The following is a 13,941-nucleotide window of genomic DNA, read 5'->3' on the forward strand; positions in this document are numbered from 1 at the left end:
CATTATTCACTATTATAATTTTTATTCTGACATTTTAAATTACTCTGTACGAGTAAATTCTTTGATTTTTATAATTCAAATTTTGTGCTGTAATGTTGAAATCGAGGTTCCGTCAATGATAAAAGTTTCTCATTATAATTTAAGAAACAGGAAAATTGTCCAAAAAAAAGCAACAGAAGTTTGAAAATACATTTCTACACTCTAGCTATGAATAAATAATAAGATTTTATGCAATCTTTATAATAATCATATATTAAGATATATGAAAAAAAGTATATATTCGTCAATTTCGACTACTTTTTGCTCCGATTGTAGGTGCTAAACATCCTTAAGTAAATTTCAATTCTTTCCATTCAACAAATTTTTCAAAAGTTTGTCCAAGAATACCGAATTTAAAAAAATCCTAGCACAATTTCATTAATTGAAAATTGGCCTTTTTTTATATGGAAAAAAGTGACCCTTCAATTTTTTCGCGTAATGCGTGTATATATATAATATATTAAATAATTAAATAATTAAGTAATAAATATATATAATAAATTTTGACACATTTATGTATATTTTCCTTTTCATTAATATCTCCATTATTTCTGGGCGGCTTGGAACATCCCCTTAAACTTCTATGGGAAGCTGCGTGCGCCGGAATCAGTAACCAAGAGAAGACGAAGCATGTCGGCGCGTCTCGCCGTTCGAGAGTCTAATCACGTGTTCGCAGTGTCAATGCGAGCCGAGGTGACGTAAGCTACGGAAGCTGTATACTACTGTAAACGAGAGAAGAAAGAGGGAAAACAAACGACGTGTCACCTTGAGTGTGATCGATGCTATCGGCGGTGCTGGCGAGGGTTTGATTGGAGTTGCTTTCCGCCTCCTGGCTGCTGGCCATCGCGTTCAACTCGTACCCCTGACGCAGCAGGGACACCCGGTAGAAGTAGTTGCGCCAGAAGTTCTCCTCGGATATACTGTCGCAAGAACAGACGAATTCTCAGAATCGATAAGAAAATTAGATTCCAAGCGCTAATTTAATATCTCGACGTAACATTTAATTAAGCCAGCTAATTAATAATCAAGATTGACAAAATTATTGGAATAAAAACCCGATATTTCTTTCGGTAAAATAGAATAAAACTGATATTCCAGATATGCTGCGCTTCCTATATAGTTTAAGTAAAAATTAAAGCAAAAATATCTTTTTGTATAAATATATATTTTAGTGTTTTGTCACATTATTTTTATAGTTTGTAGCCTGTTTAATTCCATCGGATAAATAATAATCTGGGACAAGATAAAAGCCGGAATTTACCGGTTTTTTCCACTCACTGGACTTTTCCGGCGGATAATTCTCTACAACAATGTATCTTGTATCTTTCTCTTACAAACACACACATACACACTTATACACGATTCTTGACTCTAATTATTATAAATGTATTTCCGAAGGTCTTTCGTTTGTTGTTTCCGAAGCAGCGCGATCAATCTGATTATTTCGTTCGAAAGGTAATTTCACGGATATAATAAAATGCACTTTGTTTCCGTCGAACATGTTGCAGTGTAATTTAATTATCAAATTGTTTTACATTTCATGGAATTAATTGAAAATGATCCCGCCCTTTTCGGAAAATACTACTGCCGCCAATCAATTAATCACATGTTCATTTATTTGAACTTTTATTTGTCGACAATTTAATTACCAACATAAACGTTATTAATTTTTTTATTATCACACGTGCACGTCACATGTTTACAATACATGTGACGTGCTTTATAAAACGCGCAATTATTTTCGCGCAACAAAAAATGGAAGAATAATACTATAGAATTATTAATTTCGAATAAAACGCACGAAATTATAAACGAGATTATAACTTTTGTTCCTTGTGTTATTAGCTTTAGGTATATTAATTAATTTAAAAGATTGTAACGTAAATAAAAAATTACACTCATATGAAAGGACGACGTAATTCATCGAAAAATGCGTAAAAAATCTGAGACTTTTCATTTTCGATATTAAATAAGTGGAATAAAAATGCTTTTCTTTTTTATTTATATTATTATTATTATTATTATTATTATTATTATTATTATTATTATAAATTAAATTATATATATATATATATATATATATATATGTATAATATTATTATATTATATACGATATAATATATATAATAATATATTAATATGTTATATATTATACATTAAATATATAAATTAATCTAAATAATAATTTATATAATATTACATAATATTATTATCATAATAAATTAAAATTGTTAAAATTAAATTATTATTAATTAATAATTGTTATAAATAATTAAATTGCTATTAATTATTAATTATTATAATTAAAATCGTGAGACGGGACGTCAATCTACTTACACTTTCGGGACAAGTTCGAACCTCATGGCCTCAAGATTCGGATCCAGAGCGAGGGTGGCCTGTGCCATTGGCTGAACCGCCTCGAAGTCCCAAGCGAATTCTACGCCTGGTGGTGGTGCTCTCACAAAATTACGTCGATCCTGAAATCCATGAGAAGGTAGGATCCTTGTTTAATCCGGTCGGTTTAAAGCCATACGCCAAATTCGTGACGCTTAATCCTTTGCAACGTTGCGTGAATAAACAGCCAGGCTACGGGCATGAATAAACAGCGAGAGCGTCCGAGAGGAAAATTTTCTCCCGTAATTACTGCGAGCAGTTTTGAGTTATGAAGGAATTATTAAAATCACGTTTTTAAAAAGTTAGCAAGAAATTTCTTTTTCTTTTCATTTCAAAGCGACAAGATATTATTTTAATCTTTATTTTAGTTGTAAAAAAATCTCATAATTTTTGTGTCATTTATTTAAATACTAAATCTCTCTTTTTTTTTCAAGATTTTATGTCATTTCTCTTATATATGTAAATTTTTGGTTGAAAAATGTGCGAAAGCGTTATAAAGAAAAGGTTTTAGAATATTGTAACGCGTGTAAAATATTGTAATATTTTTACTAACGATCGCTTTTCATTTTCTGCAAACGCAAAATTGTGAAACGAAGGAAAAATACAGGAAAAAACCCGATCACATTTTCTTTTGTACGATGTAATACTTGTATAGATGTAAATCGTATCGCACATACGGGTACCTTTGTCATGTACGGTTGACAAATTCATCTTACGGTGAAAATCCTTTTGTGCGACAAAATTTGATTACGATGTTTTGTCAGAATTTGCTCGCACATTGTACGCTCTAAATGTAAACAAATGCAAATTGAATAAAGATAATTTTATGCATTCAATGTGCGGTGGTGCAGAAATTTAATCATAAATGATTATTTTCCGCATTATGTGAGATTTAAAAAATTCGTACGCACAATGCGACTGTCAAGTATAAAAAATGCGTTCTTTAAACGATAAAATCACGATGTGTTTCTTCGACGCAACGTTTTTCTTTGTGTGAATAAAATAACGCACATAGATTTTTCATTCAGAAAAATGTATGGCTTTAATTAATTTTTCAAAAGCAATTTTTATGTGAAATAAAAAAATTACAATTAATACTGCAATCAATGTTTGTTTAGGAGATTGATTGTTTATGTATTGTATTCCAATTCTCGTTATTTTCAAACTAATGATGATTTTGTGTTATATACATATAATTATAGATTTATATAAAAAAATGTCTGGATTTTTAAAAATATTTCTTGTAATTCCAATTTTTTCAGACAAAGAATAAGAAAAAAGAAACTATACGTAGAAAAGTGCTTTGATCAATAAGAAAATTTCACAAACTCAGATATTCTGATTTTGATGAAACTTTGCGCTTGTGAAAAAAATAAATAAATGAATTTCAAAATTTTCAATTTTGAAAAAACGATCTTGCAAAGGAAAATCATCTTTCATATATAATGTAGATTATTTCAGAGTTTCTCGATACATTTAAAAAATTATTCAAGATGTTAAGAAATGTTTTAAAATTTTTGTCGCAAAAACACACATCTATTTAACGTCAATAAAATAGAAAAAAATAATTTTGAAAAAAATTTTTAATTTCTTTCAAAATTTTATTAACGTAGTTAATAGATACATTCTTACAATAAATTTTCATATAAAACATTTTTTAATATCTCGAGAATTCGAGAAAAGCCGAAAATGAGGGATGGTTTCACCTCTTAGTGCATCGACTCTAAAAATTTCTCAATTTGTAAATTTCACCCCTACCCCTTGCTGTGCAAAAGTTTCATTAAAACCAGGAAATCCGAATTGGCGAGGCTCCTTTGTAAGCTCGTGACAAAGATACGATTTTCAGGAGATTGCGACGCGTCACAAGAGAAGTCTGCGACAGGGAGTTTCTTAAAAACATCTCAAAGCTTCCCCAAGTCTTTACGTATATAAACCCAGAGGAAGAAACCGGAAATCACTCACGGTTGAGAGCGATAGGCACTCCTCGCGTAGCGCGTCCTCGTTCGGGGCGCCGACCCAGGGTGCAACAGCCTCACCCTTCTCGCCCGCTTGCTTACTGGCGATGAAAGCTTCCTGTTCCTTGTTCAGTTCGGCAATCAGCCTCTGAAATGGAAAGATTAATTCCATTAGATATCATAGATAATTTCGACAGAGATTCGCGAATAAAGCGCACTTGCATAATAGACGAGAGCTTTTACGCGGCGGAAATAACGCCAGATGGTTTTTTTTTTTTTTTTATTTATTTCGCCCTTCGCGAGAACTTATTATCGCACGAATAACATCCTATCATTCGCCGCGGCGAATTCGTTTCCATTTGCGAGTTATTTAACGCTGAAAATACGCGTGTCTCCGTGTAACGAGTTGCGAAAATATATGAGCACGTGTACACACATACACACGAACGTGGTATAATAGAAACTGTTTTTTTCTCTTTCAAAAAAATACAGATGGATTTTTGTGGAAAAACACTTTACATAAATCCAGCTAATTTGCAATTTTTTATAATTTCATGACTAATCTAGAATTTTATATCGTGTATAACATATTTCATATAATATACAACGCAAAAAAATTAAAGGTCCACTTTCTTCCATATAAAAAGGCCAATTTTCAAGTAGCTGCAACTTCCCTTAAAAATAATCCGAATAACATCAATAAAAAAGCATATCAAAACTTGAAATTTCTAGCTTTAAAATCTTTAAACGAATTTCAATTCTTTCTATTCGTTATAAAATTACATTGTAATAAAGCGATGTTCAATTGAACAAATTTTTCAAAAATTTGTCTAAGAATAGCGAATTAAAAAAAATCCTAGCACCATTTCATTATTTGGTGTTAAAGAGCAGAGATTTAACTTTAATTTCTTCTTTAAACAAATGTTTTATGATTTTTTTCGCCGAGATATTCATTGAAGCAAAAGCAAGCTATTGACTTTGAACACTTAAGACTAGTGAAAAAATGATCGTACAAAAATCATTAAAAAAGCAATTTAAAGAAAAAAGTTAGCATTTTAAAATGCTCCTATTGTTTTTTCAATCATTATTCATTTTTAAAGCGTAATTGTTACTTAAAAATTAAGTAAAAATTGCACTTTTATCTTTTTTATTTAAATCAATTAAAGTGCTAGGATTTTTGTTTAATTCGGTATTCTTAGAAAAATTTGTTCAATTGGATATCGCTTTATTATAATGTAATTTTATAACGAGTAGGAAGAATTGAAATTCATTTAAAAATTTAAACACTAGAAACTTGAAGCTTTAAAACGCTTTTTGATCTTATTCCAATTATTTTTAAGGAAGTTGCAACTATTTGAAAATTGGTCTTTTTTTATACGAAAGAAAGTAGTCCTTTAAGTTTTTTGCGTAGTATATAATATAATTTAAATATAATTGGTTTACCGACTGCTTATAATATTACAAAGCAAAATATTATAAAGAAATATTATACAAAATTATCAGAAAATATTTTTTTTTTTTATTATAACAATCTCTTGAAACTGAATAAACTTCCATGAAAATTCCTTGATCTTTCCAAGCACAAAAGAAATCTTTAAGAATGTTTAGTACCTACAATTGGAGCAAAAAGTAGTCGAAATTGACGAATATACTTTTCTCATATATCTTAATTTATGATTATTATAAAGATTGCATAAAATCTTATTTTTTATTCATAGCTAGAGTGTAGAAATGTATTTTCAAACTTCTGTTGCTTTTTTCGGAGAATTTTCGTGTTTCTTAAATTATATCGAGAAACTTTTATCATTGACGGTACCTCGATTTCAACATTACAGCACAAAATTTGAATTATAAAAATCAAAGAATTTACTCGTACAGAGTAATTTAAAATGTCAGATAAAATTATAATAAAAATTATAATAGTGAGTAATGACAAAATATAGAAGATTTTTAACTGTGTTTCTTGGATAAATTTAATAATTTGTCATTTCTCCGAGAAGAAAGAAATGTGGCAACATGGTAATTTTTCATAAGTTGGTCAAGTTGTAAATTGACATATAAGGCCTAGTCGCTTCTCGCTTATGTTTGTATATAGAGGCTTCTGCAGATAAAAAGATTGGTTATTTAAAATGTCAAAAGAAGGTTCAGCTGAATGCTATGTTGTCACGTTTTCACAATAAATAATATGTCATCTCGGATAATAGGACGAAATTGAGAAAATTATATTCAATATCTTTTGAACTAGTCAGTACTTGACCAAAATTATGTGAATATTTCCTCTATATTCAAACTATACTTTTACAAATTGTGAATAAATTCCTATTATTATTTCTCTCTATTTTAGCTCATAAATCAACACGATCACAGGTTTTTTATAAGATAGAAAATCAATGTAAGGGCTAAAAAGGACAGAAATAATTATATTTATTTATATAAATAATGATATTGATAATTATATTAATACTTTTACTTATCATTAGATTCACAAAATAATTATATTTATAATAATATCGACGGGTAAATTCATTGCAAATTAAAATCCTTATTATTTTGATTGCTTCAGTGAATCAACTCTAGGTTTTTTTTATAAGTCTCTGAACATGTATCAGAACAATCTGTGCAAATTTTATTAAATTCCTATATTTTTAAAAATAGGTACTAAACATTCTTAAGAATTCCAGGTTTTCATATCTTTCCATTAAACATCCTGTTATATACATATATGTATTATAGTGAGAGAACGAAATAAATGCGTCAAGATTGTTTCAAAAGCTCGGGTTTCACGTTGTGAAATTAATTATTTATTTGAAAAGCTGCTAATGGATGGTTGGTCTTTTCTTCTCCAACTTGGACAAAGCGTGCAAAAAGTGAAATACAATTCGGCGAAGTATACGCGCGCTGAAAGCGCGAGGTCAGCGGAAGTGACGAGCAGGGAATTTCTTGCAGCTACAAGAGATCAAGCGCAGATCAATGAAGCTCGTCGGAGATTCGTGATGCATTTACCGCACAGTCACAATATATTCCGTCCTGTATGACATTACAAACCACCGAATCGATACCATTGTTTCGTTGTTTTCAGCCAACCATCGCAAAATACGACGGCGACATTTTCTTCTCCACCCAAAACCTTTTTGTTTTCCTTTTACTTTTTATTGTAACTAACAATAAACCATGTTTAATCGGTCGTAATAAAAATATGCAAAATTAGCGTAATAAAAGGATGCTGTCCGTTGTGGTACAAAAACTTATTGACAAATGTGTTTTACGCGGACGAATTTTGATGGCGACAACGCAAAAACGAATATTCCAGTAGCAGTAGATCAACGAGTGAATGTGCATCTCGAAGATCGAGAGATGACCGGATAACTCACTTTTTTTTTTAAATTATCCGATTTCGATTATTTCCGTTTGTAGCAGTCAAGAGTCGTGATTAACGAGAGTCGGTTTCATTTATATCGGGCCAAGGTGTCTATAAATCTTTCTCCTACACACTTGTGTAGAGCAAACGAATACTATTATCTGGGTTCAGAAAAAATATCACATGCGTATGTTTTTTCAGAAATTGTATGTATTCAATAAAAAAATATATAAATTTCTGTGGTGTAAAAAATATTTCCAAAATATCCGTAGAAGGTGATTCAAGGTTTTTCTTTTCGAGTAAACGATTGCTCTTTTTTTTACTGAACTTACTTTCAGACAGAATTATTGAGCACTAAATTATCCGGATCGCAATTTTCTAATCTTCATCTCTATTGTTGCCAATCCACATTAATGTGAGTGACATAATCAATTTTTCTCGCATAATTATCCGTCAATTTCAATGCGAGTCAATATTCAATCAATATACGTGTGATTTCTGATTACAACAAAATATTAAATAATAACAATTATATAATGTAGATTATTCAAATAATAGGGAGTTTGCATTAAAAAAAAATAAATTTTTTAATATATGTAATTTAAATATATATTATTATAAATTTATTTATAAGAAAATTTTAAATTTTAATCAATAGAAAGTTATTAAAAAAATTAAATTAAAATTTAATAAAATTTAAATTGTGAGAAAAACGATTTTGATTGGTTGGAGTGCGTGACGTCACAGGGCAATAGTTTCAAACGTTTGTTTTCTGTATTCTGTATTGCGATATTCGGTCATTCTTGATCTCGAGGTACAAAGAAAAACAATTTATTGGATGTTTTAATTGTTGTACTTTTACATACAGATACAAAACAGGTTTTGTACGTGTTACCTTTGCCCATTTTCACAATAACTGGATATTTTAATAAATAAAAATAGTGTGTTGTCACTGTATATATTTATTAGGTTTGAGAAGACGCTATTTCACGCTATTTAGCGCTATTAGCGTCTGCCCGAATGCAAATATTGCACTGTGACGTCACGTCGCGCTCAGGAGGACTCGGTCGTTTCCGGATCGTATTCGACAATTTCAAATAATGTAATTTTTATTATTGATTTTCTCGCTTAATTTGCATTAAAAAAATTACGAAAAAAATAATTACATTTTTAAAACTGTATATAAATTATAAAATGCAATTGTTTTTCAAAATCATGCAAACTCCTTATTATACGCGACAAAAATATATAAAAATTATTTTCAGAGTCATTTTATTCCTACTAAATATAGGAGAAAAATATAAACAAATTAAGATTGCATCAGATTTCTCGCGTTACGAGAATAATTATTTGTTCAAAAGCTAATGGATGGTTTTTCTTGAATTTAGCACGCGCAAAAAGTGAAGCACGAGTTGGTAAAGTAAAGAGTGCACGTTGGATGCAAAAAACATAGTCGAGAAAAAAGAGAATGTTACAAACGAGTAGATAAATTCGAAGTGCTAAATCAAAACGACAAAATGATTTATTCTCGCGTTCGTAGAACCGTTTGATATTTTATTTTATTTTCTATTCATGCTTGATCTTTATAATGCTTAGAGTCACGCAAAGTTCTGTTTTACTAAAACGCACGCTATAGAGATTTATAAAATATTATTTCCTTTTACGAGACAGGTTGCTGTTTAGTCGATACGTGATTTCGATCGCAATTGCAATCGACAAATACAAATTCATAAAATCAAAGCCATTATCCATAAATGGTCTCAGCGGCCAAACGATCTTCGAAACGACCGCGACACGTGTTTTCGCTCATTGTAAATAAGATATTGACTTCTTTACTGATAAATCGTCCCGTGCAATCGGCGTGTGACAGCGAAATATCAGCGTAATCTTGAAACGAGAACAAGAAACGCTGTTACGAGGATTGGAAGGGAAACGTCATATGTGTTCAGGATATAGGACACTCTGATATCGACAAAAATACACACAATAATAAAAATAAAAAAATACATGTGTAATAAATACATAATTAAAAAATATACTCATTATTAAATTTTTAATATTCGGATATTTTCATTAGAATTACAAGACTAAAGCTGTGCTCTTATTACAAGAATATTAAAAGTTGAGTAATTATAATATATATAATAATATACGTATTATATATAGTAATTATAATTCAGAAGAAAATTAAGAAACTAACTCGTACCGAATCAACAACGGAGGCAAGTGAGTGTAAAATAAACGGGAGAAAAATAAACGACAGAATAATTTAATAAATCAGCGAGAGAGGTTGGTTACAGGGAGTTTGTAATCGTTATACACCGAGATCTGGAATTAAATTCTCCGGGGAGCGGAGAGAACTGTTTCTCGTTGTCGTTTTACGTCGTTACGAGATTAATTCGTCGCTTAAAAGTTATACGTACGCTAGTCTGATGTTAAACACAGATGATGTCTGCCGTAATTTTATACAGAGTTAGCACCTTGATATATCGACTTTTCGCAATAAATTAAATTTATTCGCGGTAAATGTGTACGACACAAAATGTGGCAAATTGATTTCCCGGTGATTTTATCTAGAATCGATCTCACTCGTCTAGTAATAACCGTATTTTTACATTTTAATATATTGTTGTCAATTTCATTTATGTCACGGCATTTTGACATTTTGATTTGCGCGAAAAATTATTGAAAGGCGCGATGCAATTGTTTGTATATTAACAGTATTAAAATTTTTTGAACTGCAGTAATTAAGTAAAATTCAATTCACAGGTAGCTTAAAATTTTTGTAATATACATATATTTAATATTAATCGGGATATGATTTTATGAATTTAATTATAATTAATAGATCAATAGTAGATTAATTAATAGATAATTAATAGAGAATATAATATAGATAATATAATATAAAAGATAATTAATAGATATAATAGATATTAAAAATTTAATATTTATCTTTTAAATTTGTAATTTATTTATAATTTCCGATATATTTAATTGTATATTTCTATTACAAAATTTAATAATAATAAATTAGGGAATATTTTTTAAAAATTATTGATTCATTAATATTATAAAAATAAACAAGAATTGAGCGTTTAATCGGATTATCTCAGACGAGCCCCCCCCCTCCCTCTCTCTCTCTCTCTCTCTCTCTTTCTTTCAAAGGAGTCTTTTTTAAGAAAAAAAAAAATACACAATAAGGATTAAACATATTACCTACAAGCCATAAAAGTAAACCATGATGAATATTAAATTAGAATCACCGCGAGGTAAAAACTTTTTTCTAAATTGTGACAAACATGTAATAGTTCTATTATAAATTCATTCGTAGAAAATTTAATAATTAATAGAGAATATAAAATAGATAATACAATATAAAAGATAATTAATAGATATAATAGATATTAAAAATTTAATATTTATCTTTTAAATTTGTAATTTATTTATAATTTCCGATATATTTAATTGTATATTTCTATTACAAAATTTAATAATAATAAATTAGGGAATATTTTTTAAAAATTATTGATTCATTAATATTATAAAAATAAACAAGAATTGAGCGTTTAATCGGATTATCTCAGACGAGCCGCCCCCCTTCCCTCCCTCTCTCTTTCTTTCAAAGGAGTCTTTTTTAAGAAAAAAAATACACAATAAGGATTAAACATACTACCTACAAGCGATAAAAATGAACCATAATGAATATTAAATTAGAATCACCGCGAGGTAAAAACTTTTTTCTAAATTGTGGTAAACATGTAATAGTTCTATTATAAATTCATTCGTGGAAAATTTAATAATACACCTGATATATCCGATAATTTTATTATAGAGATTTTCCTTTTTCTTTCTTTCATCGTGACGTAATTTTGCACAATATAATTTTACCCTTTCTAATAACTCATTTCCTGTAAATTTCCTATGGCAAGGAAGCTCGTAATTGAAATTTGCTTCCTTCTTTTTGCTCGATGTCCCTCAGAATATTCCAGCTATTTTTACTTCCTCGAAAGAGAACAGATATCCTGCCAAATAATATATTTTTTTGTAAAAAATCTAAAAAAATATATAATTTTATCTGTCATAATATAATATAATCAAGTTACGTACAAATAATCATGCAGGAAATTGTATTATTCTGCTGAATGATATCTCATTTTAATCCCAACTCTTTTCATCAAGTTTGGCATATGTAAATTTCCATTCGCCCTTCGATCGATCGATAACGACAGAAGAAATAAACTGATATAAAACTGATCATCTTCAGGCATACTAAAAAATCTTCGCGTTTACGATACTCGAATCTTCTCTGTCTTTACCCGATACTGTCGTGGAAAATAATTACCGCATTCGCCGAGCAGAGGGATGGTCTTAAAATAATTTTAATCACGATATGGCCGTGATGAACGAGCGGAAAACAGATTATGTAGCGCAAAAAATTCATATCGCAGTCACGTGTTACAGGGAAAACGTGATTCGCATGCGATAAACGTTGGCAAAGAAAAACTATCCTATGCAGGAAGATTAAGTAATCGAGGATCCAAAAGGAGCCAAAAAAATGTCAAACGCTAAAGGGTTTTATTGGGAATAAAGTGCATGATGCAAAAAGCAACGAATACAGAAAATAATTTTTATTGTCCGCATTCGATCGCTTTTCTATCATTTATTAAAATTATTATTTATTAAATTATATTTATAATATTATTTATGAAAATAAAATATATATAATTTATTAAAATAATTAATATATAATAAATAAATAAATAAAAAAAATATAAACAACGGCTAGTCAGGTCGTTTTAATTAACCGGTTGTTTATAATTAAATACTAGCGACTTTAATCTCTAACTTATAAAAAAAAATATATATATGATAAATATATTAATGTATTATTATTTATTAAAATAATATATATTTACAAAAATAAACATAGTAGGAAATTTAATATCATTAATTAGTAATTCTTTTGCGCGTGAAAAACAATTTCCCTAATTTATTATTAATAAATGTTGCAATATAAATAGACACAATTAAATATCAAAAATTATAAATAAACTATAAATTTATAAAAAATTTATAAATTTCAATAAATCTATAAATTTATAAAAAATTTATAAAAAAAAAACTATAAAGTAAAAAAAAAATATTAAATTTTTAAATATTTATTATATCTTAATTATAATTACAATTTATATCTATTAATATTTAATAAAGATTAAAAAACTCTACCTAATCGAAATTTATATTTACAAATTTATGACATCAAATGAAGCATATCGAGCACCGTTTATCAGAGGCTCGGAATGGAAGAGAGGATAATTCAGTTATGGGAGAGCTTTCGCCGCAATTCTCCTTCGACTGCGTATTCATTGTCGATTAGGTCATCGCAATATCGACGAGCTCGATTAAGCGTGCAACTGGGTGCCGTAAAGAAGTCTCAATCTTTTGCCTTGCGAGATTATTGGCGCCCTTCTTCTTACCTAAGACGTCTCTTGTCCCAAATGTACTCAAGACACGTCTCCAGATATCGATCGAACCGTCCAAGTCAATGGTTGATAAACGCACGCGATTACCGGAGCGGAAGAGACCACGTTCTGTGAAAGAGACTCGATTCGGTGAAGAAAACACGACTTTTATCAGGACAGTTCATGTACGTGAGAGTCTCTTTTATTTTTCTTTTAGAGATCGAAATCGTGCGCAGCGTCGGAATATGTGTGCAAAAACATGCCGTAAAATTCTAGGTTTTTTAGTAAAAAAAAAAAAAAAAAAAAAAAGCCCAAAATAGGAGAAAAACCCGAGAGAGTTTGCGAGAATAAACGACTTCCTTTTGACGTTCTTTACGATTTAACGAGATGTACTCGTATCTAGGAAAAAAATGTAGGTTGCCGCATGACTCAGCATGTCGAGCAAAGTGATAAGATCAACGAAGAAGATTGAAGTCGGATATCCAAAGTTAATTTTACGATGTGTTAAGTATAGCGCGGAGATTGCATGTGGAAATTGGAGTTTGCTAATTTATCGTAGTTTTATTACAAGGACTACGCAGCCTCATAGGAACGCATACATTTTTAATTGATTCTTAATATTAATTGAGTTAAAGAAGAATATTTTTTCATACGTGTAAGAAGTCAAAGAAGTCTTATTATTAATTAAATAATAAATTACAACGCATATTAATAGCATTAAAAGGATTAA

General features: G+C 29.4%; 1 protein-coding gene across 7 annotated transcripts in view; it reads right to left on the reverse strand.

The window, feature by feature from the left end:
- The window catches only part of Sap47 (Synapse-associated protein 47kD), a 115,124-nt gene that overhangs the window by 20,316 nt on the left and 80,867 nt on the right, over positions 1-13,941 (reverse strand). For all 7 annotated transcript variants that reach the window (XM_072892868.1, XM_072892864.1, XM_072892865.1 and 4 more), the window contains exons 5-7: positions 4,396-4,536; positions 2,377-2,516; positions 805-959 (exon numbers count right to left, since the gene is read on the reverse strand). In XM_072892868.1, coding sequence (XP_072748969.1) covers positions 805-959; positions 2,377-2,516; positions 4,396-4,536 — 436 coding nt within the window. The remainder of the gene's footprint in view (positions 1-804; positions 960-2,376; positions 2,517-4,395; positions 4,537-13,941) is intronic.

The sequence above is a fragment of the Anoplolepis gracilipes genome, chromosome 5, assembly GCF_047496725.1.
Source record: "Anoplolepis gracilipes chromosome 5, ASM4749672v1, whole genome shotgun sequence".
Lineage (NCBI taxonomy): Eukaryota > Metazoa > Arthropoda > Insecta > Hymenoptera > Formicidae > Anoplolepis > Anoplolepis gracilipes.